Raw genomic sequence first — 27,011 nt, forward strand, 5'->3', positions numbered from 1 at the left:
GTGGTTTAAATATTTTAAAGTCATTTTAATTGGACTAAAACTACTGGAAATAAGCATCACCAAACGAATAACAAATATACATTTTTTAAATTTAGTTCCCAAATCATTAAATCTTCATGCTCACATGAATTTGTTTAATTTCCAACTTTTACGACAAACAAACAAAAACAACTTTTAACCAAAAAGAACTGTTTGCTGTTTCCGGGTTTTTGTAAATGTCTCCAGCTCTGTTGTTCCTCCTGACCTTTGACACGATGACAAGGCCATGAATTATTTTACAGCCCCAATAAAAGTCGATTATGGGCAGAGAGGGCGAGGAGACTTTCCGTCTCTTTAGAGCTGAGATTCCCGTCGGCGAGTCAGTGTGAGCCATCAGGAATCGGGCCGACATGGAGCACGGCGGGCTGCTCTGCGTTTGCCTCCTCTCCGTTTGTGTTTACGCTGTTGCTGGAGAACCGATAGGTAAGAATGGATTTTATATGAGTCAGAGTTTAGCCTGTAAACCCAAAATGAAGGAAAACATCAGATCCAGTGGATCATTCTGCGACACGATTCTATATTTGTCATTTTCTTATATATAGATTTACATTTAAAGTGTGACAGTTTAGTGAAACGAAGGTCAAAGAATCCAAACTTAGTGTCAGTTTCCTCTGTGCCGTTCTGTAAGTGACCATGTCGACACTTCCAATCAATAATTACAAAAAAGGGGGAACTGAGACACTTCTACAGTAAAAACTTCTAAATCTACTCTAAATACAAGACAACCACCTCAAAAAAAAATCAGCAAAAATTGCATTTCTAAGAATCTATCCCAAGTCGAGCCGTTCTCAACTTAAGACTGTTTTAATTTAAAATTTAAAAAGAATAAATCCTAAAAATCACCACTCAAATATCAATAATTATCATAATGTAAAAGCTTTCCACTCAATGAAACCCTCTTACCTAATCACAGTATCGATGAGATTTATGGTCTATAAAAGTCTGAGTGTGAGAACACCTCACCGTGTTGCTGTTTATTTAAAAGAACTTTTCATTTTTAAATATCTCAGTCACCGATTTTTTGTAAAACTACCTTTAGGAGCAAAATCGGACATAAAATCGGATCTTATCTTACAGCCAAACTCTTATTTTTCCTTTTCCAAAACACAATGATGTTTTTTTAGGCTTAAATCCAAACATTAATGTAAATAAGTGAACTTATAGCAGAACCACAGAGTTCTATCTCAATCAGTTTTGCAGATTTACTGATATTTTTCTGATCTTTGATCCACTTATTTATTATAGAAATAGATTCCCTCCTAGTTTATAGGGGAGGTCAAAGTACCAAAGACGTGAATGATGAATAAAACAGAGGTTGTAAAAGTGCACTAATATAGAACTAAAGTGCAGGATAAATGAAGGTCCAGATGCTACAGAATTAAATTATTTGATTCATTTTAAATATTATTGAGTAAAGTACGAGAACGTTTTCACAGTTTGTATGTAATGTTCAGTGAAAATGCATAAACTTGAGGATATTTGCTCCAGTTTGGTGGGTTGAAATACCAGGCGTCCTCTTTGGGAGTCACTTAACTACTTTTAATTGTAAAACACTTTAAATAAAACCATCAACTAAATGTAATTTTATTTATTTAGCTTTATTCTATGCAAAAAGTAACTTTTCTATGAAAATATCACCATTCATTTCACTTTAGGTGTTGAGCGATGATTAAAAACAATCATTTTCACCTCATTAGTTTTAAATTAGGGCTAGGTAGAAATGATTGATCTATTAATCAATATAAGCTCAATAGATCAATAATCGATTCATAAAAACAGAGATCGATCTAGAGCATAAAGCTAAGGTCTGCTAGCTTGATGCTAACGTTTAGTAGAATTTCCCATAGGACGGCTAATGCTAATGGTTGGCCGACCTAAACATACATTTCTGACTAAATGAACATCTTTATAAACTCACAGGCATGAATTTTCCAAACTCTTTTAAGGAAATACTTTTAAATTAACATTTGTGGTCTAAAATAGGTATTTGCTCATTCTTTCTTCTTCTTCTGGAATAAGCTGTGATGCTATAGTGTGATCGCCACCTAGTGGTTAAACTAAAACGCTCTCCAGGAGAAGCAGAACAATGTTTACGTTTATGATCTAAACATTTTTGTTAGAACTTCTCCTTTTGAGAATCCATGTAACTCTGTATGATAATAACAATCTAATTATTTCGCTGATACACTTTACAGTATGTGAACTGTGTCAGATTAATATAGATATATTCAAAACATATATAAATTATAAATGTTTTTCTAAACAAATGTGTCTAAATGTATAAACTCATGATTTAATCAAACTGAATTGAGTAGATGAAACGAATAAAAAAGAAAAAATTGGAATCAAATTGATCCAGGCTCTTGTGAATTGAATTGATTGTGTTAATTATTTGCGATACCGATTCCTTTTAAAGTTACAGTACATGACCAGCTTGGACGTTTTACTTCTCAATCATGAGAGTTTTTTCTTTATCCTAATAAGTTGAATATTTTATTATTTCTGGGAAAATATATATATTTCCTTAAATTGCAAATCTTTGTTTATACCGTCGTGAAACTCTTTGTTTTCTCTTTTGGACGACATTTAATCTTAAAACCGTTTTCTTTTCAATTGTTTCACAGCAATTAACAGATCTATTTTTCAGCTATTTTCAGAATCTTAATACTATTAGGTAATAATTTTAGATTTTTGACTACCTAATTCCCAGCATGCAACAGTTGAAAAAAAAAATCAAGCAAACTTAAACTGTATAAAGTTATTTACAGTTTAAAAATATGTCAAACAAAAAGTGCTGTCAAAATACAGCTAAACATTTCAAAACAAATATTTACTTTTTTGTATTTATTTTCATAAAAGTATTTAAAAGTTTTTTGGTAATTGGTCTCCTTTGTGTTTCACTTCTATAAAAATGTTGTTTTTATTTGCAGGAACTACAGTCATAAACTGCGCCACCCAACCTGAGGTGATTAATTTGACCCCAGTGGATGAGGGCTACGAGGGTGAGCTGCTGTTTCCATTTCTCAGAAGATGTTTTAAAGAGATACATATTTTTAAAATCCCTTTCCTTGTGATTTTATGACAAATGCACACAACTCTAGCGTTGTAAAACCATCTCTGAGGTTGTAGTTCTGGTTTTATTGCTGCAGGCGATGTGGAGCTGATCACAGGGATTCCAGGGGGAACAAACGTTCTGCTGGTACCATATGCCTTCCCTGAACATCTGGAATATGTGGAGATGATTTTCACACTTGGAGATACCACAGCAATGATTCGCACCAAGAAGACGTTGGATGCAGACGCCCTGAAAGGCGTGAGTTTGGCCAAAGAACGTTTTGTTAAAGTGTCTGCTGCAACTTTGTTACTGGTTTGTGTCAAAAAGAATTTCTCGTCTTGTTTTCTTTCAGACGGACCGAGTCTTGTATTACTCTATTAAGTGTGATGACCTTTTCGGGGTTGGTTGCATCTTCAACTCTTTCCTACAGTCATGAACTATTCTTTACTACAATTTACATTTAAGTTACAACTTTGTTTACTCCATTTCAGTACGAAAACAGTCGAAAGCTGCAGCTAAACGATCTGAACGACAACAGCCCGGTGTTTGCAGAAAGGCTCTACACGACTGAGATCTCTGAGGTCGGTCTGGAGACGCAAAAAGCTGCAGAGTTTCAGCACAAAAAGAAGCACAAGATCCTAAAAGAATTACATATATCAATATTTTTGTTTTATGAGCTTCTATTACAGGGTTTTACTATTGAAACGTGTAAAGAATGTGATGATAAATTCAATGTTTTCAAAGCTCTAAAAAAAATAAACTTTCGAAAAGATCAATATATTTGCAAAAAAATTTTTAGATCAATTATTTTTAATAATACTTCATTTTATTATGTGTTTCTTATTTTGACTGCTGCTTCACAGTTTTCATTTTGGTTTTATGTTTACAGTTTTCCATAAATCTATGACTGTTCTATGGAAAGAAACTGGACTCACTCAGATTTGTTAGTGCGTAATTCTGAATTTGTAGCTGACATAATACACTTTGTGCTTAAGTAAAAAATAAATAAATAAAAATACACAAAATACAATTTACATATGCACACATTAAAATGACAACAGCTTGAAACTAATTGCACGCAAAAATATTTTTAAATCACGCTAGAATCACTTGTTACACACACAAAACGTCAGTTATGCATGAATCTGTGGTGAGACTTTTTTATGGGGTAAGATATCTGTCAAAAAGAAACGTATTGATAAATAAAGAGACAGGTTAAACGTAAAAATAAATGTTGTATTCGTATTTTTTATGTAAGTTTGGCACAAAATATAAATTTTTGCACAACTTTGCATTTATGAATACGAATTTCTTTTTGTGAATACAAAATATTATCTATGAATACGTTTCTTTTTGACAGCTATTTTACCCCATACTTTTTCACGTCTCAGAGATTCGTCCTTTAGTGATGCGTTTAAATACTACTAGAATGCTCAGACACCAGAGTTTTCCTATCAGACGTTTCAAACTTCGATTGTGAATTTTATCGGGTGAAACTTTACATTTTCACACTTTTTTAAACAAAATGAATTAAATGAAAACACTTATTTTGACCTTTTTATATTAATTATCAAGAATATTTGTTTAAGAAAAAGAGAAAATATCAAGTTTTACTGGAAATAATTTACCTATTATTATTATTATTATATCTAGGTTCAAACGGCTGTTAAGAAAACACTTATGGACAAATTTCTGAGACGTGAAAAGAGTCTCACCACAGATTTGTGCATAACTGAGGTTTTGTGTGTGTGTAACAAGTGATTTAAGATTTGTGTGTGTGATTAGCTTCAAGCTGATGTAATTCTAGTTTGGCCATGTGTAAATTTGTATTTTTTTTACTTATGCATATAATGTATTATATGAGTTACAAATCAAGGTTATGCAAGCATAAATCGGGGTGATACTTATGTCTCTCCATAAGTTTCTGTAACAGTTTATTGCATTTTTTCTTCTTTCAGACTCTTTCTGTGGACACTGAGGTTGTCCGAGTCAAAGCTGAAGACGCAGACAGCTCCCCGGCAAACAGCCAGCTGACTTATTCATTTGTAAGATTCTTATAAAAGCTGAAACGAACAGAAAAAAGACAAAAAAAACAAACACAACAAAAGGACATATTTTTGTTTGAAATTATTAGCTAGGTAGTGATGCTTGAAAAGAAACTCAGATGAAATTGGAATAAACAAAAAAAAAATAATTACTATTTCTGAAAATTGGGCTATTAAAAAGAAACAAAAAAGATAAACTTTTGATCAATTGACAAATGTTCTGTAATTTAAAATTTTTAGTTATCCTCAAATTATAATTTGGGGTTGATGGTTTACTCAATTAAAAGATTTAATTTGATAAAAACTAATATTTTTACATTTTGTTAATTGATCCAATTGTTCACTTTTTACAGTGTGTATAACCATGGTTATTTTTTAATAAAAGTAGTACTAATTGATTTCCTTTTTAATTTTGAAAACATGTTTATTGGTTCTAAATGTGTCCTTAGACTCCGCCCTCAGAATACTTCATCGTGGAAGGCACAGGAGCTTTTATTTTGAAGAAGCGTTTGAACTACAATGAGGCCCAGACATTCACATTTACGCTGACAGCACAGGTAAGAGGACACATACAGAACACCACGTCCACCCATTCAAACACCTCTGATCATCACTGCTTTCTGTAGGACTTCGGTGGAAAAAGCGACACGACGACTGTAGTCTTCAACGTTATAGATTCTGATAACCAGAATCCCTACTTCACTCACAGTCTGTACCAGGCGGCGATTCAAGAGAATGAGGTGAGGTCTCTAAACACAGCAGGACTCTTTTATAATTTATCCTAAATCTAAAGGCAACTAATCCTCTGGATATAATTGTTTAATGTGATTTCAGAATGGGGTTTTTACTGACATCCTGCCTGAAGCAATACAAGCCCAAGACGGTGACATGGGCATCAACATGGCAGTGACCTACAGCATCAGTACAGGTAAAAAGAAACAGAACATACCACACTGTGGTAGCTGTGCCTTAAAAATCAAAGAAGGAATGGTTTTAAAATTACTTTTTTTCCCAATTTAATTTCTTCTTTAACTCTTTAACATCGGAGCTCCAGTGTTCTTTGATTTACGGTAACTTTTCATCATTAGTTAGTCCTTTATTTCGAACATACAGATTACATGGTAAAAAAAAAGCAAAACGAGAAAACAAAATTTTATATAAATTATAAATAAAAGATATTACACCTCAATTGTGTAGTTCGAAATGGAGTAGGAAGAAGTTTAAAAACTTTTTTTAATCCCCTCCCTAACAATATATCTTAATTTTAATCTTTAATATAAACTATTTCTAAAACAGAAATTAAGTACGATTTTTTTCCCCATCAGACATCTGTCCATATAATCGAATACACACAGGATCTATACAAAAACACGTACATGTATACAAATATACCAGCTTTACCATTCACATGCTTTCCCTTCCCCTAAATCTTTCCCCTGGGACCTCAACACCCAGCCTCTGTCAAAATCACAAATAATAGATACTCTCAAAACATTAATTTATATGAATGATATACTTCACAGTCAACAACCTGTATCACTAAATTAGATTTGTTATCCTTCTTCCTTACTATATTTACTGAAGACTGATATTCTATGTTTATGTTTAAAGTGGTTTATGCTGTTGCTCATTCGTAGCTCATCATTCAGACTGTTCCATAGCTTCACTCCATTTATTGTTGTACAAAAGATCTTTTTTGTTGTGCGTGCTTTTAGTACTCTGAAATTATTTTCTTTTCTTAAACTATAACCACCCAATCTGTCAGAAAACATTGATTGTAGTTGCACTGGGAGTAAATTATGTCTTGCTTTGTACATCAGCTGAAGTATTCTATGTTCTATTAAATCAAAAAGTTTTGTATATTTGACTGAAGAAATAATTGATTAGTGTGATGGCGATAACTTACATTATGAATTATTCTTACTGCTCTTTTTTGTAACAAACACAGTGGTTTTAAAGAAGTTTTGTATGTACTTCCCCAAGTTTCTGAACAGTAGGTTAAGTACGGTAACACAAGAGAATTATATAGTATGATCTGAGGTTCAGAATGTTTCACTTTGGCCATGACTGAAATACTTCTTGATATTTTTATTTGTCCAGAACTAATATGCTGCTTCCAAGAAATCATTCCAGAGGAATTATCTGTAATTCTATCAAACTCCACCCATAATTCTGTCCTACCCTGTCTGTAATTCTTTTCTACCCTGCTTTGTTTACGACCAAACACAAAAACTGTATGTGCCTTCATATGCAGAAGGTAGGATTATCTGATGATGTAGGACATTTGTATAGCTATAGCTATCAGTTTGTGCTAATAGTAGGAAAATAAGTCATAATATCTCATGACAAAAAAACGGGAGCTAGACTGAACCATTAACATTTAGCTGGTTCTCGCGAGATTCTATGAGGGGCCGTACAAGACATTATTTATTCTGAACCATTCACATTCATACATTCTCATAAGATCTTGTTCTGCTGCAGAGCTTCTCAAAGTGTGCTGTGCTGCCAACGAGTGGTGGAGGGTTTAGGTGGAAAACAAAAGTAAGATGGAGAAGGAGGCCCACAAATAAAATATAGCTTTTTCAACATTTTAAATCGATACAAGTATCGCCAAATGAAACATCGCGATACATCACTGAATCGATTTTCCCTCACACCTCTAAACAACAACAAAACAAAAAATGAGACATTTTCATCTTGAACATATAGAAATGTAAGGGATGTAGAAATGATCTTTTTCCATGATTCAGTTCAAAGGTGCGACATATGGATTATTCAAATTCAATTCAAAAGGTGAAATTAATTTAGTCAAAAAGGAATATTTGTAACCCAATGAGCACTTCTTTACATGTGTAAGATGATGATTTATTGTTAAAACTATTAGGGACAGAAACAAATATTTAGTTTTTGGAGACCAGTTTAATTCAATTCAAATTAACTTTATTTATAAAGCCCAGTATCACAACACGACTGTCTCAATTAGCCTCATACCGGTAATTGTAGAAAAGCAGAAAGTTATTCATAAAATATGAACAATAGGTTGCTAAGCTAAGCTAAACTAAGCTAAGCTAAGCTAAGATAAACTACACCACACTACACTACACTTCTCAGTAGGGTTGTATTGTTTGGGTTTTTCTGCATTTAACCATTGACTGTTACAGGACAGGACTGAGTAACTCCTCCCCCTTGGCGTTCTAAACAGGAAGTACCTGTTAACTGCAAGAAGCCAAACCCTCATAGACTTCTATAGAGAAATAAACAGACTTTTACCTGTTTTCCAGTGTCTCCAAATGCGTATGAGAGGAACTTCAACATTGACCCAAACACTGGAGTTCTGTCTGTGGTGACGGCCTTTGACAGGGAGGAAATGAGCAGCACCATCGTCTCCGTCAGCATCAAGGTACTCACACCCTCCATTTACGGTGCCGCAAGTCTCAAAATTCACATATTGCTGCTCTGTGTTCTTTTAACAGTTTTTTTGTCTTTGACCAGCAGAACATGATGGACTAGTGGGTGAAAAATATTTTATAAAGTTGCGAACAATTAAAAGAAAATGTTTTTCTTAACATTGTGAACATTTTTACACAAATTTAGTCAGAATTCAGAAATGTAGCCCAGTTCTATTATTTTATTTATTTATTGTCATTTTGAGTGTCCAACTAGTTGCTGTTGAGATGCTCAAATGTTCACCAAAGTGTCAACGGTCTCTGCAGGCAGCACAGACAGACGACCCACTGAAGACCGCTGATGCTGTGGTGTCCATCACAGTCCAGGATGTCAACGACAACGCTCCGACGTTTGAGACCGCCGACTACACCGAAACACTGCTGGAAAACTCCCCTGCTAATGCCGTTGTGTTCAAAGCGATTATCACCGATCTGGACGAGGTGGATTTGAACTCAAAAGAAATCAAACTCATTTGAGTCTTTTTGTTATCAGACATGATTTCATTCTTTGTTGTCCATCAGGGAGGTTTTGTGGGAACTCTGAGGATTCTTCCAGAGTCGGCTCCGTTCTCGATTGACCCCGACGGCACCGTTAGAGTGAAAGACTCTGCAGCTCTGGACAGAGAAACCACTCAGAACTTCGAGTTTCAGGTGAACTTAATTTTCCAGCTTAAGGGAAATTGGCTTCCTAATGAAACCAGTTTGTTTTTAAAATGTAAACTTTAATATTTAATGTCTTGTAGAAATCTTCTTCTGTGTAGGATGTCTTTTTGTCTTCTCAAAGGAGATTGGACAAACTCTCAGATGAAAAATTAGCTCAAGCATTTCTAGATATAACTGCTAACTTACTAAAAATTGGTAATAAAAGTCTGGGGAAAGAATGAAAAACAAATGCACTTTTTAAACTTCTAATTCCATGCAGCTCAGAATTTTAATATGTACAAAACGGTTTTATCTTCACTAGATTGAAGCAACAGAAAGAGATGCGCCCAATCACGTCACGACGGCACAAGTCACTCTAACTCTGATTGATGAGAACGACAACAGCCCCACCTTCTCCCAAACCATGTACGTGGGCGAGGTGTTCGCCGATCAGGAGGTGGGAATGCAGCTGGTTCAGGTAAGGAGTAAAAACTGGTTTCTCTGAATGAATATGTGATTTAATCTGCTGTATGTCATGTCTTTGCTCTTGCATAAAGAAAATAAATTGTCAAAAAGATTGTTACATATGAAAAATGTTCGTGTGGACGCAGACACGATGTTTTACTCATAAGATTACCAGTTAATGTAAACTACAGGTAATCCTCTACTTTACAATATAACAGTCTGAGAAGAGTAAAACATAAGAACTTAAAGTGATAAATAGGACACAGAGTTTAGTTAAGGAAAAACATGGTTTAATTATGACTAATAATACTATTATTTCTGGTAAAGTTGAAGCATAAGAAGAAGAATAAAAACACAAAACTCAGCTTTAAACATTTAAGTTTATAAAAACAAAAATGTTGTCTATTTGATTTGAAGAAAGTAAGAGACAGAGAATGGATAGAGAGCTTGAGGCCCTTCCAGCATAGAAAAAGTAAACAAATAAATAAATAAACTACAAAATAAAAGTATGTTAAAATGATTAACCTATTTGGCTGTAACAACAGAACAAAAGCTATTAGTTCAGTATAATTTAGGAAAACAAAAACAAAAAAGGTATTTTTTTTGTCCATTTGGCTCAGTTATTCAAGTTAAAGTTAATTTAAAAAGCATAAAATATCTTACAAAAAACAAAAAAAAATAGAAAAAATGTTTTTTTAATCTGCTGATGCTTCACTACATTTTCATTACATTTTTTGTTATTTTACACATAGTTAATAAAATATTACCAAAAATCATTGACTGTATTTGAGAATTGGAGCGAGTGAGTGTGATGCCACCAAAAAATTTACATACACCTCCAACCAAAGGAAGTCAATTTAGTCGCCTTCTTTCATGATATGAACGCGGCGGCCATGTTGGAATCTGACAACGTCAATGAGCAGTAATTGGTCTGAATCAGTCTGAGTCAATGTTTTCCATGGCAACCACTCTCGCCAATCAGGAGTGAGCTTGCTACCACTTAAAAGTGGGCTAATGATTTTAGCTTCTTGGGACATCAGTAACAGTACTTCCTGTTTGGAAGGTCACTCGGTTTAGCTCTATTATACAGTCAATGCCCAAAATACATTAGCATTTATTGTTACTACCTTACACTTTTTTTTTACGAAATCGTAATTTGTAACTGTAGTACTGTGGCACCCACGCCTATTATAAGGTATATATAGCTGTGCTACTGAAAAAGATAAAATATATTTTCAAAACTAATTTTAAAGCCTCTTATAGGCATTTCAAAAGGATATTTTCAAACAAAAATCAACTATGGAGTTCCTCAGGGTTCATTATCAGAACCCTGAAATTTCCTTCATGAATATACCATGAGAAATACTTTGTTCCTCCCCTAATGTACTACATTAGCTCATGATAAATATGGAAATTTAAACATTGATTTACTTTAAGGAGTTCTGTCATTAATCTATCAGATTTTATTTTATTTTTTTCCTGTTTGTAGAATGTTGCTAGGATACAATCTTTTTTCAAATCCAGTTAATTAAGTTTTGTTGTTTCTTAAATGAAGGTTGAGGCAAATGATCCAGATGACCACATCAACGGGGAGATCAAGTTCTCCATTGAGTTTGGGAACGATGCTGGATACTTCTTATTGGATGAAGACACTGGAGTCATCACCTTGGCAAATACTATCCCCTTTGAAGAAAACATGATCTTGGAGTTTCCTCTTTATATAACAGCCACAGACCGTAAGCTTCAATGTCATTAGTCATCATAACCCGCTGCTAAAAATCATTTGGGTTCTACAGTTGAAAAGCCAGATGGGAAGTTGTTGTTTTCTTTCTCTCCTATAGGGGGCATTGTACCTCGTACCTCGGCAGCTCAGGTGGTCATTCGTGCTCCTGGAAACTCAAATCCTCAGTTTCTACAGGAAGTCTTTACAGGTGTGGTGGAGGAGGAGCAGGAGCCTGGAGCTTTTATCACCAAAGTGAGTTCAACATTCATATTCTTCTCATTGATTCTAATATTAGTGTTAATTCAATTAAACTTAAGTAGATACTAATGGACTCTTATTTGGATGTTTTTAGGTCAGCTTTCTAAAACTACCTGGAGATGAGACTCCAGTGACCCTCCAAGTTACGAGTGAAGGCGACAAGTTTTCCATCTCCAACGACGGCGAGCTCACCACCACTGTGAAGCTGGACTTTGACGAAGGCCTGCATGAATACTCAGTGAGGATTTCCATCACTGACGGCACAAACACCGACAATGCCGTGGTTGAGGTCAGTGTGACGGACATCAACGACAACAGCCCTGTCTTCACCTCTGAATCCGTTACTGAGGTTGTGCCCGAGAACGCAGAGGTCCCATTGGACATCACTGCGGTCGCAGCTACAGACAAGGACGACAGCTTCAACAAGGAGATCAGATACTCACTGAGAGGAGGAGACGCCAAGTTCTCCATCGACCCTTTGTCAGGGATGGTGAGTCTGGTTGGTGGTCTGGACAGGGAAATCACAGCCCAGTATAGTGTCTTGGTGCTGGCTGAAGATCAGGGACATCCAGTCAAGTCGGCCACCGCCACCCTAACAATCCAAGTTTCTGACATCAACGATAACACCCCGAAATTCTCTCAAGATGCGTATCGAGTGGAAGTATTGGAAACAGAAGCCGTGGACTTCACCTTGCTCACCCTGTCAGCTGAAGATCCTGATGAAGGAGTGAACGGGATCATTTCTTACAGTATTTCCGAGCAAAGCCCCTCTTCAGATCCGGCCACCTTTGCACTGGACGCCACCAGTGGAGTTCTGCGGCTGGTCCAGCCTCTGGACTACAGCGAGGTGAAGGAGTACACTCTGAAAATCCAGGCTTCGGACGGCGGGACTCCTTCAATGGTGGGGAGCGCCAGTGTGGTGGTGGTAGTGAAGGACGTGAACAACAAACCGCCCGAGTTCAACCAGGAGATGTATGAGGTGTCCGTCTATGAGAACCTGGCCTCTGGAGCGTCCATCCTCCTCCTGGAGGTCACAGACAGAGATGAGGTAATAAGAAATCACTTGTATTTTGCTGTTTTTGTGTTTTATTATATAGTAAAAACAAAACTCAAAACATTTGGATAAAATCAAATGAAATTATTGTTGTACGAGCTTGTATATGTTTTTAAAATAAAATAAAATGTTATTTTAAAAAATATTTTAAAAAACAGCTGTTTTTGTTATATTTATAGCAGAAATCAAAAATGGGGTTCCTCAGGGTTCAGTGTTGGAGCTCTGTCATATTTAATATTTTATTAAAGCTAGATCTGTCTTTAATCTTAAATTTGGTGATGACGCATTCACAAAATTAATGTTATATATTACATTTTACAACTGGATTAACTTTCCAGAATCGTGGTATCACTAAATCAAGTTGTAACTTTGACTACTGATAGGAGATTGAGACATTCCTGTTTTTATTATCGCTCTCTGGGATGTGATAGCTTTGATAATTAACTCATGTTGTTTTCCATTTTCAGGGCGGTTTCTCCAATGGTAACTTCCTCGTCTCTCCCAGCGATACCTTTGAAATAAACAAACAGGGACTCGTTTCCCTAAAGAAAGACGTTACTTTGGACAGAGAAACAACAGACAAATACAACTTGGAGGTAAAAAACATTTAACAGTGCTCTTTTTTTTTTCCATTTTCCATTTGTTTTTTACTTGAAGAGACATCAAATGATTGTCATACGGTTTATATATTTCAATTAAAAGCAAATATGTCCATTTTAAATGGTTAATATTGTTTAATTTTAAGAGAAATAACTTTATAATTGTGTAAAAAATTAAAAATGTGGTGAAAAAATTAAAAAACACTTCAATAACAAACCTCCAGAGAAAAAAAATCAGCTAACAACATTTTTTTGAGTTGAAAGAGTAAAAAACACAACACTATTGGAGTGACGCAGATGCTTAACCCTTTAACTGCCTGCTCAACTAAACGGCGAGAAACATTTAGAAAACATGTTTTTAAAAATACTGATTGTGTGTATTACCGTACTCTCCAAGGTATGGAGGCCCTAAAGGGACATTGAAGAAAAAAAATTGGAGTAAAAAAAATTTTTTCCCAAAAATTGAAGTAAAAATATATATTCTTATTCTAGTTACTAACTGATGCGCACCAGAAAGTAACCAATAAAACATTTTGTTTACTTTAATTTTTAGAACGTTTTAGTAACTAACCAGAAGATTTTATTTCTAAAAATTGAAATAAAAAAAAAAGTCTGTTTAGTAACTGTTGCACACCACATAGTAAATTTTACAGAACCCCTATGTATTTTTTGGGGAAAAAAAACAAACAAAAAACCCCCCACTTTTTTTTACTTTGATGTCCCTTTAAAACGTCTTTTCGCTTTTGCTTCTCTAAAGAGTTGAGGAGTGTGAAGCAAACGCAGCTCCTCCCTCTGTGGAATCAGTTCAAAGATGTTTTATATGTATCAATAAAAGACGCCAATAAAGCCGTTTTATTTCAGCTTATCTATAGTTTGAATTTATGGCTGTGAAATTCAAAGCAATGTTTGTAAATTCACCATAGCGACCACCTCTAAGCCTGATACTGCCATTATCAGTGAGAAAACAAAGCCTTTCTGTGGAGGCAGACGGAAACGCTCTTCTGCTTCTTCTGTTTTCGAGGTGGTGGCGGTGGATCAGCCCACTGAGGGTTTGAGAGCCACAGCGCAGGTGGAGATCACCATCCTGGACTACAATGACAACACGCCGCAGTTCCCCAGCATCCCCGACCCCCTGGAGATCAGCGAGGGAAGCTACACCGAGGAAGCGCCGGGGGAGATCCTCGCCATCGTACCCACAGACGCTGACCTCGGCCCCAACGCAGAGGTCACCCTGTCCCTCGCCACTCCACACCCACTGTTCCAAATCAGAGAGGTGAGGAACAGACTGCTGGTCTTTCAGGTTCTGCTGCGGTCCTCAACATCAGGGATGCTCTGAAGACGTCCACATGTAACTGGTTCGACTGTGTTGGTCTGCGTTGTGTTCAGGTCAGGTGAATGAAGATCAGGCTCCGATGTTGATTTAGTTTCTTTATTCTGGTCGACAGAAAAAAAAATGTTAGACTGCTGTTCGGGATTTTCGTCAGTGCTTCCCCCTAACAACTCTGCCACAGTTCGCAGCAGTCGGAGTAGGAATGCACCTCCCCCCACAGCACGTGAAATAAAACATGAAAAGAACATGATAAAATGAGAAACTAACATCATACCTGGTCGACAGAAAAAACAAATGTTAGACTGCTGTTCATGATTTTCGTCAGTGCTTACCCCCAACAACTGAAAATTGCACGAAAAAGAAAGAAAAGTCACCATAAAAATAGAAGAAAAATGGCGCCAAAATGTCGCAAAAACGGCGCATCGGCTCATTTAAAGCAGCTAATAAGAAAAATAACACATCACAAACCGATTAAAATTAATGCAGTACAATTCCTGCTTTTGTTAAATCCTGATAAAACAAATCAAAAACAGTTTAAGCCAATATATAATTACAAAGAACGGACACAAGGAGGAGCACGTCTTACCTCAGCCACAGTTCGCAGCAGTCTGATTGCGCATGTGCAGCACCGTCTGCTGCTTCACCGTGGTGAGTTCAAATACCCTCGGACAGACTAACACCCAGGTAGAAATGTTCAAAAAAAAAACAATTTACCTCAAATTTGGTGGAATTAAATAAACTAAACAAAACACCTGTGACACACACACGAACAAATCCACAATTTAAACAACGTGAAGTTTGTTTTTCTAAAATTGAACAAAAATCATGGACACATTTAAGAGTCTAACATGAGGAGAACAGCTCTGGTGGTTGTGCTGGCTGACCCTGAGGTCATGTGTTTCAGGATGGGATGCTCTTGGCTGTGGCGAATCTGGACAGAGAGACCACAGAAATCTACGAACTGTTCGTTAAAGCTTCTGACAACGGCAGTCCACAAAGAGAGGTAAGAAAAAGAAAACAAGCAAATGTTTCTGCAACATTTCGACAGAAGGATGCTTGTAAACTTGGAAAAAACAACAAATTTGCTGCAAAAAGAAACCAAATGAAGTCAGGACTTAGCACAAGAAAACACAACATTTGATAGAAACTTTAAAAAAAATTCAACTTGATTTAAAGGACCTTTGAGATATGGAATAGTATGAACATAAAAAAGCTGTATAAGCTGTTTGTTATTAAAGTTTTAAGTAAACCAAATCATGGCTATTTACAAATGTAAAGATTTTTCTTTTTTTTTTATCTTTTCTTTCTTTTGTCAAATGTTTTGCCTCTTTCCATTGATTTTGTCAAATGAAAAAGAGGTGTATCATAGGAACCTTTATGCTGAATTGAAACAGTTCTCCAATCTTTTTTTCAGAATAGCATTGAAAAAGAAAAAGACCAGAAATAATGTATATTATTAGAAAAATATATTGTTGTAGTAGGAAAAAAAAATTACATAAATGCAAGAATGAGTGTGTTGTGTGCACAAGTTGCCGGCTTGTACGCACAAATTAGCTTTTTGTGTGGAGAAATTAGTATTTTTTACTCACTAGTTATCATCTTGTGTGCACAAGTTAGTGTTTTGTACCCAAGCAATAGCATTTAGTGCAGAGAAATGTGTATTTTGAGAACACAAGTGATCGTCCTGTGTGCACAAGTTAGCGTCTTTTACGCACAAATTTTGTGCGGATACATTAGTATCTTGAGCTAGTTATTGTTTTGTACGCACAAGTTAGTATCTTGTGCACAAACATTTGTAACTTGTGTGAAAAAAATGATAACTTGAAGGAACTTTTTTTTTTAATTCTATGTTCAATTTAGGCAAAAACTTGACTTACTGTTACCACATTCCAAATGTTGTGATGTAGAAGTTTAGCAGGTTTTATTAAACTAATTTCCCTAATAAAATTCCTCTTTTATTTACTGTTTATAACAAATGTGTACACCAGAACATCAAGTCCATTAGAGTCCAGCTCTTGGATGTGAATGACAACAAGCCCGAGTTCAGCCTCAGCAGCTACGTCAGCAGCATCCTGCTGAAAGATGCTACAGAGGGGGTGATGGTGCTGAAACTGTCCGCCACCGACCCAGACTTTGGAGACAACGCACTGATCACCTACAGGTTGGTTCAAAACTTTATTAATGTGAAAACCGCAAATATTTAGTTTTTTTATTCTGTTTACTTAGATGTTCTGTATATATTTATAGGATTAAATGCATATTTATATCTTTTTAAATTAACTTTATTTATAAAACAAACTTACACACATATTTTTAATTTAATACAAACGTATTAGATTAAAAGAAGCCCAGAAATGACATCAATCTTCAGCGGATACTGGAGTTTATCCTGTTAAAAGAGTACTTAAAATGACATTAAAATATAGTGTAATAATAATATATTTTTTTATTTAATAACTATACTATTCAGGAGTCTCCAGTAAGACAACACTACGATAAAATTCCAAAAATTAGATGTAAAAATATGTTTAAAACCTGTATGGTCATGACCTGCATTTTCCTTGTTTTTTGCAGTTTCTCTGAAGGAAGCTCGAAATATTTGGCCTTGAACAGCGAGACCGGTGAAGTGACTCTGACCTCTGAAGTTACCGCTTTGACTGAGGACACCGTGGTGGAGATGACCGCCATGGCCACAGACCACGGCGAGCCGCCTCTCCACTCTACGGGTCAGTTTGTCTTTTTATTTTTATAAAAACTTTATTTTACCTGCAGGATCCGGTGAGAACAAATTCTCATTTACAATTATTTTTACTTTGTTAACTTCTTCATGAATACATTAGAAAATGTGAAGCTCTCCTATGAGAAACTGAATATAAATTTAAAAAAGGATGCAATTAAAAGGCTATATTAAGATTTTTTTAGTATGAATAGATATAAACATTTATAAAACTGAGGCTGAAACTAGAAATTATCAATAAAATCGGTATATAATATAGAAAATACACTTTTCTTAAGTCATTTCTTGAGTATTTTTTTTATTTTCTAAAAAAATCATAAAATCACAAAGTAAAACCCTGAGATATATTAACTTTTTATGAAGACTCTTTAGGAATAAACTGTGTTTTGATGATAAAAAACCCCCCTGAAAAATTGTATTTTTTTTCACATGAAAATGTATTTAAAATGCAATGCATTGTGGTCTATATTTGCCAATCCAGTGATTTATACTGGTTTACACAGAGAAATTTTAGATTTAAAAATTCTAGACTTGGACACCCTAAAATCTCTAACGCCTTATGTGGTGCTCTTAGTAGAGAACAGTAAATTAATCCAAACACAACCATGTGTGAACGTCTGGTAGAGATGCAGCCATAGATTGGATGATTTAAGATAATAGAGGGACCTTTTAGGACAATAAAATGCTACTTTTTAAAATCAGACACAACTTGCAAACAAAGGTAGAAAGCATTTCTGTTTCAAATAAACATAATTATATGTATGCTTATATGATTATGAAATCTTGGTTGGTGATTTTATGGAGGAGCTGTACGATTACAATGAGCTGTGAAGCTGTGGGACCTCTGGTGGCGCCCGCCGTGCACCGCTCAGGACACTTCCTACCATGAACCCCATTTAACCCGAAAAAAAAGTGTTTCTGTTGCAGTTTTGCGAAAATTTCCATTCCAATATGCCCCAAAAAACACTTCTTTCAAACACAAAAACTTTTTTTAGATAAATGCAAATTTTTTCAAAATTTTTGCATTTCGATTAAGAAAAACGTAGAAATACAATTTTAAGTTTAATTTTCTTTATAAATGTTCACCATCCTTAGAAAAAGACCACAAGAACATGTTAAAAACACCAAAAACTAGGAGTAAAAACTACAAATGTGGTGTAGAAAATGAAGTAAAGTGAGAGATCAGGTCTTAAAGTCCACTGTCACAACAGTTTTGAGGCTTGATGTGTTACAATTTTATGCTTTTTTTCCTTAAATTGCCTAATTTTAAACTTTCTTTTATCTTTTAATGTGTAGCACTTTGGTACGAATGAATGAGTTACACAGTATTATATAAACACAGTTTTATCAAAGATTAAATTCAGTTATTCTCTTCTGACCCTCATATTTATTCCTCCTCCAGCCGACATTCTACTTGATTTAAAACTCTTCCAATATCTGGTCATCAGAACTAAAAATCAAGCTCTGAAAAAGCCTAAAAAATCCCTAAAATAAATCAAATAAATGTTAATTAGTAAAGCACAGTGAGGAAGGACAATCACAGAACCGACTGACTTCCTCTGTGTCTTCCTGCAGCCGGTGTCGAGGTCAACCTGAGGTTAGCCAGCATGATAGACAACGTGGCCTTCCTGAAGACCTCCTACAACTTCAGCCTATCTGAAAATCAGCCGGAGGGGACGACGGTGGGCCAAGTGTTGGCCTCCTCGGGAAGCAACCTGTACAATGTCTCCTACGCGCTGAAAACGCACGGCGAGCTGTTCTCCATCAGCAGCGACGGCTCAATCCTGACCTTGGCAGAGCTGGACAAAGAGCAGGAGGAGTGGTACATCCTGGACGTGGAGGCCGTGGACACGCGGACGCCGCCTACATCAGCCATGACCACGGTAGATTGTCCCGCTGATGAATGTGCTGTCAGTTTTATTTTTTAACCATCTAGACTAAGATGTTAAACATCTAAATCAGGGGAGTCAAACTCAATCGCACAAGGGGCCAAAATCCAAAACACACCTGAGATCACTAAAACAACATTTTTAAAAATGTGAAATCGTAGCTTCTTAATATAATTATGAACTAGATATATAGCATTACCAACAATAATGCTAGTGTGAATGCTGTAAGCTGAACTTGGCTTCAAAGATGCTAGTGCTGATAGCTGAAGATGCTGAAGTGGATAGCTAAAAACACTGAAGCTGATAGCCAGTTAAAATGTTAGCTAAATGTCAAATTAGCCTAAAAAAAAAAAGAAAAAAGTCTAAATTAGCCAAAACAGCTAACTTGTAGCTGAAAAATAGCTAAACTCCAAATTAGCCAAAAAAACTGAAAAAAAGCCTAAGTTAGCCAAAACAGTTAGCATGGAGCTGACATATTAGCTAAACTCCAAATTAGCCTAAAAAACCTTGATAAATGTCAAAATAGTCCAAAAAGCTAGCAGAAGGCCATTTTAAAAAAATTAAAACCATAACTTTTCAATTTCAAATTAGTCTAAAAAACTAACAAAAAAAGGTTAGTCAAAAAAGCTTTCATGTTCTTGAAAGAAGAGCTAAACTTCAAAATAGCATAAAAACGAAAGAAAGCGTAAATTAGCCAAACAGCTAGCACATAGCTAAAAAAAAAAAACTATACTTCAAAATAGCCTAAAAAACTGAGAAAAAAGTCTAAATTACCCAAAACAGCCAAAACAATACGTTGCTGAAAAAATAGCTAAACTTCAAATTAGCACAAAAAACAGAAAAAAAGCCTAAATTAGCCAAAACAGCTAGCATGTAGCTTAAATATTAGCGAAACTCCAAAATAGCCTAAAAATCTTAATAAATACCAAAATAGTCCAAAAAGCTATCAGAATGACAATTTAAAAAAAATTAAAACCATAACTTTTCAACATAATTATGAATAATAAAAGGAAGGAATTGTTCTAGAATAAATCAACTTAAACCTTAAATAAGTTTCAATATTTTACTCTCCATAAAAATATATTTTGCCAAAATGATGCAATAAAATAAAATGATCCGGAGGGCCGGATAGAATTACCCGGAGGGCTGGATTCGGCCCCAGGGCCATGACTCTGACACATGTGATCTAAATAATAATCCAAGTGACTCTTCTTCTTCTCTGCCCTCCTCAGGTCAGAGTTCAGGTGGAGGACGTGAACGAGCCTCCGCAGTTCCCGGATGATGTTTATGAAGCTTCCGTTTTCAACATTGCCCCGTATAAAACCCCCGTCATCCAAGTGAAGGTAAACCGGAAGCTTGCATCAGTCTCCGCGTGCTGGGAACAATTTGTTGTCATGATGATAAAAACTGCAGTGTACTTTGATCCGAAACCCCCTTTCTGCTGCAGTTAATGTGTCAGTGACATGCAGAACGTCATCAGAGACGAAGAATCAGCTTTTTTTTCTGAATCAGCTTTTCTGATTCACTGTGCAGAAAACAAAAAAGATTTGTCGCAAAACTTCTTGCTGCACTGACATTTCCTTTACTATATATTATGTCTTGCACTTTTTGGCTTAAAACGTTCTTAGAAGCTAATTTCCCATCATCCTTTGTGCACTCCAGGCTTCAGACCCTGACGTTGGAGAGCAGGCCGAGCTGGTGTACAGCCTGACAGACAGTTCTTCCTTTGACATCGATCGAGCCTCGGGTCTGGTTTATGTGGTCTCGGCAGTAGGTCAGGATGGGGATACAACTGAGCTGGAGGTGAAAGCTACAGACCCCCGGGGGCTATCATCCACAACCAAAGTCAAGGTGAGTGCATCAAATACAAAGTTAAACCTTTATTGGCTAAGCAGCTAACTCTCTCCCCTCTGCCACCCCGATCAGAGTCTCACGTTAAAAAAACAAAACGAAACCTTTTTTCAAAATGGCGGCTTTTCTGTTGGTTTTATCTCCATAGCAACCATTTTATGTTTTGGTCGGCTGAAGGTGACGAACAGTTTCATGTCATTTTGGGAAAAATCTGTAAAAGTAAAGTTTTGGATTTCCTCGGCAACAGAGGTTTCTTGTTAACCACGCCCACATTAGTAATATGTTCATAGCAATGTCATATCGTTTTGCTCAGTTTGAGCCAAAGATTTGTGCATGCTCCACATACCTGGAACAGACTTCCAAAAAGCCTTAGCTCTATGGAGCCATATCCGGACAATTAATATTTGAAACCCAAGCAAAACAACTTGAAGACAATATTGCAGTTCATTTTTTTTTATTTTTTTTAACCAAAGTTTCTGAAACTTTCTACAAATCTAAAATAAACATAATTATTTCAGCTTGAAATTTTAAGTTTTTAAGTTTCAAAACCCAAAATGATCAGTTTTCACTTTCTACTTTTAGCCCTGTTCTGTAGTTTGGGGGCGGGGCTAACCCAAAGGACCTAATTATTCATGTGAGCCCCACCCCCACACACCAGAACGGGGCCAAAAGTTTACATTTCTGAACATTTCAGATTCCAAACTGGAAAAATAAAGAGTTGAAAGTAAATAAAAAACTGAAACTGAATTTTTTTTTTTACTTTTGAAACCTAAAAGCAAAATTTGAAGCTAAAAATAGTTATGTTTATATAAGAATTGCAGAAAGTTTCAGACATTTCAACTTTTTTCAGCCAAACACCTTTTATTTTTGTCCAAGTCTTTTGGGGTTTTCAAAAAATGTCCTCAAAATGGCTCCATGTAGATCAGCTAAAACACTCAGTTTTTTAAAATCCAGATGAGTTTTTATTCAAAAGTTTACATCCACACAGATATTTTATATGTTCTTTTAATTTATTTTATTTAACTATGTTTAAATTTATATTTTATTATATTTTAATGATTATTTTTTATTAAATTATTCTTTTAACAATTTATTTAAAGCACTTTAATTGTCTTTGTACACAAAACGTTCAAAACAAATAAAGTTTTCTGGTCTAAACGTCGCAAAACTTCTTGATTTAACTGTGAACTACTAAAGAAACTGTGGAAAACGACATTCTTGGATGGCTAAAAAAGATCATGCGACATGTGACAGTCATGTTTAGTTACCCCAGCTTAACTTAAGAGTTAATTTCATCTCAAAAACGGGTGCAGTTTCCTAAAAAAGCAGAGAACCCAGGAGGGACCCTTGAGGAACTCCAAATGTCATTTGTGGATATGTCTGTAAAAGTTATAATTTATCCAGGTGACATTTTCAAGTTGAGTCATGGCAATTTGACTTAAAAAATGTCTTCCTTGAAGCCTTTTACAGCTCATCCAAGTGGCTTCATCTGTTATTTTTTTATTTTAAAATGACCCATGGAGTTCCCCAGGGCTCCATCATGAGCTCCCTGTTTTTTTTTGTTTTTTTTTTTTTTATTATCTCAGAAGGATTAATATTTTAAAATGTTATTTTTAAATACTTAGAAATTGAGTTACTGTGATTTCTCGACTTACCTAAAGTAAATGAACCACCTTTCGCGCCAGGTCCAGGTCCATGGAGACGCCAGCAGCAGTGATGTAGTGATCATCTCCCTGAACCAGCCGGCCAACATTGTAGAGAATAAGATTTCAGAGCTGGAGAGGTGAGTTTAGACAAACATCATTATTAAATGTAATATCCACTCTTTGCAGTGGTTAGAAGTTTAGTTTCTCTCCCCTCAGCGCTTTAGGTAAAGTTCTGCAGTGGACGGTGACGATTATCCAGGTGACGAGCTCTAATGGAGGAACCGCAGACTCCAGGGCGCTGAGGAACTCTGTGAGGACTTTGGTCAGCCTCGTAGCTTTAGCGGATGAAGACGTCGTCTCCTCTGAAGAAGTCAGAAAGTGAGACTCGTTTTAGAAATGTTTTTGAGCTCTTCTTGCAGCTGCAGTGGGTCTTCAGACGCAGGTTTTGACTCTCGTTTGGTTCCTCAGGAAGCTGAGGAGTGAGTCGGCTGCAGTGACCACAGAGCTGAGCTCAGTGTTCGGTGCCGGGGTTCAGTTTGAGTTAGTATCTAATTCTCAAAGTGCCTCCCCCGACATGAGCATAGTGATTGCTCTGGGTGTCCTGCTGGGTGTGTTTGGGGTGCTCGTGATCGTCTTGGGGGTCCTGTTCGCCAGGTGAGATTTTAAACAGATCTTCATTCGTTTCCACTGAAAGACACATAGATAAACTCCAGTGTTGATAATCCTTTCAGGTCCAAAACGAAGATGCATCGAGACGATGACAAAGTGAGCTTTGATATGGAGCAGCGAGATCAAGATTACACGTAAGTCCTTCAAAGACCTTCTCGTTTCAGGGACAGCACTGTTCTGGAAGCAAATTTGTAAATAATGCTTTGCTGCTTTTCAGAAACAAGGATCGTAAGGATTCAGCCGGCTCTTGGAAGGTAGGAAACGTTCACCGTGTCTCATATCTGAGCGCTGAACAAAAGATTCCAGCATGAATCTGAGACTAATCAGTGATCTGTCTGAAACCAACAGCAGAGGAGGGACAGCAACACGGACTCAAGGAAAAACAGCATGCGCAGCACGTTGGCTTTCTGACCTGAACCCCACTTCCTGCTGTCAGAGCACCGCCACAATAAGAGCTCTACTTACTTTTAATGGTTTTATTTTGACTTTTTCCATTCGGATTGAAAGAGTATTTCTAGTGAGCCGTTTTGTGATTTTTATGTTAAAAGTTTTCAGAACAAAACTTGTTTTTCAATCTACAAATCTGTTCACAGCAGTGTTAAGGATGCAGTCATTTAAAAAAAGCAGATTTGTAAAAAAATAAAAATAAAAATGTTGCCTGTTTAAAATCAATAATTCTTTTTTTTCTGGAAACTGATGGAAGTTTTTGGATCTTAACATTTCTGCAAATAGGAAAGATGACATCTCCAAGATCAGTGTTTCTGTAACTACCGACACCTTTGACTATGTTATAGCCGCATGAATGGGCGGCTTTGAGGAGAAAAATAAAAAAAGAAACGGCAACTCAAACTTCTAAACCTCTCAGCTTTACAGAAAGACCTTGTAGATTTGATTTCTTTTTCACTCTTATTTATTTATTCCTCCAAGATGAAACCTTTCTTTTTTTCGTTTGTCATAATTTCATGTTTTCCTCCTTTTGCTGAAGCTACGATGTAAAACTTGCTGTTGTTTGAAATGTGTAAAACAAATAAAGTTTTCTGGCCTTGAACAAAACCACATCAGCTTGTCTTCCATTTAGCACTTCCAAAAAGATAAACAAATATTATAACAACACCTACCTCAGGTTTTCTCTTCAGATCTAATTTGTCTGTAAAAAAATATTTTATTTCAAAAAGGGACCTTTTAAAAACCAGCAATTAAGGGAAAGATTTTAGAGCTCATTGTGTTCCTAAATGACAGATAATGGGGGAAAAACAAAACTAAACAGACTTGGAATTAAAGTGATAAACAAGAAATATCTTTTTATGTTATTTTAGATAACAAAAAAAAAAGAAATTTAAATTTAGGATCAAACTAAAATCCCAGATTGTAAAACAGGTAAGAAGTGATCCTCTGTTCAAATGAATGATCTTTACAGATTAAAACGGGATCCAAAATAACAACTATTTCATATTAAAAAGGCAAAATAAAACATTTAAATGGGCAGAGTTGGGCCTAAACATGAAGTTTCTGCTTCACGTGGCATTTTCAGTGTCACGGATATAATCAGGACAAAGTTTCTAGGAATAGACGGTTATGTTAACAGAGTTAGTTTATTAAACAGGAACGTACCAACACGTCGTTGAACCAATAAACCAGAATGATCTTTGCTCCAAAGTTTGCCAACAAAATCAGGTCAGCCTTTGTGTTGCATGACTGCTGCATGACTTCATTATTTAAAACAGAAACCTAAAAAAACAACTAAAAATAGATGTCCATGATTACCTGCTGAACTGTAGTGTAGCTCTACATTCTCAGGTGGAGGTGGGGTGGAGTCCTAATGCGTTGCTCCTGATCAGGGATCTCAAACTCGTCTTACCTTAGGGCAAGTCTGGTTGAAGCTGGGTGGTATGGGGTTCTATTTGTGCCAAAAATATGTTTTTGCGTCCACTGTCTATATCTTTGGTCCATTGTCTATGTTTACTGACAAGTTTATTGAGTATTTTTTGTACGCGTCCTGTAAGATCAAAGGAGCTAACAACGCTAGCAACTGTTGCTAAGGACTTTTCTGACATCCAACAAAAATAGCAAATGCAAAGTTTTAAGCATAACAAAGCTATCATCAAAGAGACATGGACACGCAGACGATATTGCCTAGTAGACATTGAACTTTCATATTAATTTGAGTTTTGACTAGATGTGTTTTTTTATTTATTTATTTTTAGGCCAAAGGATTAGTGCCAACAAGCGAACAAGAACAGCCAGAAAGCACAAACACCAGAGACAAGGGCTTTAGAACTGAGTTTCACTTAAATCTCAGATGCAGTGACCAGAGACTCGACCTCAAGGACTTGAGGTCTAGGACTTGTGTCCAATGTCGTCGGCTATCAATCTATCTTCAGAGTCCACTGAGTCCCTTTCGGGGTCACATGGTTTCTGGAGCCTATCCTAGCTACTGTTGGGTGAAGGCAGGTACATCCTGAGGAGGTCACCGGTCTGTTGAAGGGCAACACAATAATTTTCGCATCTTGAGGCAATTTAGAGACACCAATTAATTAAATTCAATTGTATTTATAATATAATTTACAAAAGAATTGCCTCATTGGGCTTCATGTCGGTAAAGACTATTATAGAAGAATTAGCTTATCTAACTCTACAACTAGATATTTTAATAGAGTTCAGCCGGATAGGACTAAGGACAGGTAGGGGCAAGTACCACAGCCACAATGTGCCGGAGGCGAGGTCCATGGCCGAGAACAGGAGCACAGACGATCCACCTGGAATCCCTCCCACTCTGAGATGCGAGTTGACGTCAGAGGCGTGGTCTAAGACCAAGAACAGGAGCACAGACGATCCACCAGGATTTAACCCATGAAGCATATTTTTGGACCGGGACCCACCAGATTTGAACCGAGGTCTTCTCACTGTGAGGAAAGAGTGCTAACCACTGCACCACGATGCAGCCCTAATGTTTCCCTATCCTGTCCACCAGAATAAGGCCCAAAACCAAAGCCAAAGTTGTGTTGACCTTTGACCTTGGGAAAAGGCAGCCATCTTGAATTTTCCAGAAAAAGGAAAAAATCCCTTTTCGTTGCAGTCTTTGCACAGCGGGCTAGCAAAAGTTGAATTCCCCTGATTTATCATAAATTTTTTACTGGAATATCACAAAAATGTAGTGCATGAATCGTTGGCTGAACTAAACAATATGAACATATTAGAAATGTGGCTGTGACTAACAATAAGCCTCCGTTGCTAAGCAAATGCAAAAATTTACTTTTGCCCATTCATCAAAAAATGACATAAACCTGTTCGTCAGCCCCAGGCGACAAACAAATTAAATGGTTGCTATGGAGATATAACCAACAGAAAAGTCACTATTTTGAAAAAAAAATGTTTCTTAGAAATTTGACCAGGGTGGCGAAAGCAGAGGATAACAGTGGGGGAGGGGATGTAGCAGCAGCTCAGCCAGAGGGGGTGGGGTTAAAGGGGGATGGGCGGGGCCAGGTGGCACCTACGGGCCATCCAACACCGCTAGTCTTAAACAGGCTTTTATTTATAACAAAAAAAAAAAAAAAATCAGACAG

The 27,011-nt window shown here is 36.3% G+C and overlaps 1 protein-coding gene across 2 annotated transcripts; it reads left to right on the top strand.

Annotated features, from left to right (window-relative positions):
• Positions 1-312: 312 nt before the first annotated feature.
• On the top strand, positions 313-24,504 carry LOC112157241 (protocadherin Fat 4). Of its 2 annotated transcripts, none has more exons than XM_024289876.2 (30): positions 313-462; positions 2,970-3,041; positions 3,189-3,352; positions 3,447-3,494; positions 3,586-3,675; positions 5,053-5,139; positions 5,589-5,696; positions 5,766-5,879; positions 5,974-6,067; positions 8,421-8,539; positions 8,853-9,026; positions 9,108-9,236; positions 9,550-9,705; positions 11,248-11,428; positions 11,534-11,667; positions 11,768-12,721; positions 13,195-13,323; positions 14,348-14,599; positions 15,561-15,659; positions 16,645-16,817; positions 17,231-17,382; positions 18,969-19,276; positions 20,515-20,625; positions 20,945-21,133; positions 22,819-22,916; positions 22,996-23,157; positions 23,248-23,433; positions 23,511-23,582; positions 23,666-23,702; positions 23,797-24,504. In XM_024289876.2, the coding sequence occupies exons 1-30, from the start codon at positions 390-392 to the stop codon at positions 23,857-23,859; spliced, it is 4,728 nt and encodes a 1,575-aa protein (XP_024145644.1). In that variant the 5' UTR covers positions 313-389; the 3' UTR covers positions 23,860-24,504. The 2 variants fall into 2 exon arrangements, with proteins under 2 accessions (XP_024145644.1, XP_024145645.1); XM_024289877.2 differs by having other exon boundaries at positions 23,800-24,504.
• The last annotated feature ends 2,507 nt before the right edge of the window (positions 24,505-27,011 follow it).

Source organism: Oryzias melastigma, linkage group LG1 (assembly GCF_002922805.2).
Source record: "Oryzias melastigma strain HK-1 linkage group LG1, ASM292280v2, whole genome shotgun sequence".
In the NCBI taxonomy this organism is placed as follows: Eukaryota; Metazoa; Chordata; class Actinopteri; order Beloniformes; family Adrianichthyidae; genus Oryzias; species Oryzias melastigma.

Bases quoted from the DNA above. Each gene is read 5' to 3' on its own strand.
- LOC112157241 (XM_024289876.2), top strand. From the start codon at position 390: ATGGAGCACGGCGGGCTGCTCTGCGTTTGCCTCCTCTCCGTTTGTGTT. The intron at 9,237-9,549 runs GTGAACTTAATT...TATCTTCACTAG, and splicing joins CTCAGAACTTCGAGTTTCAG to ATTGAAGCAACAGAAAGAGA. The intron at 20,626-20,944 runs GTAAACCGGAAG...TGTGCACTCCAG, and splicing joins CCCCCGTCATCCAAGTGAAG to GCTTCAGACCCTGACGTTGG.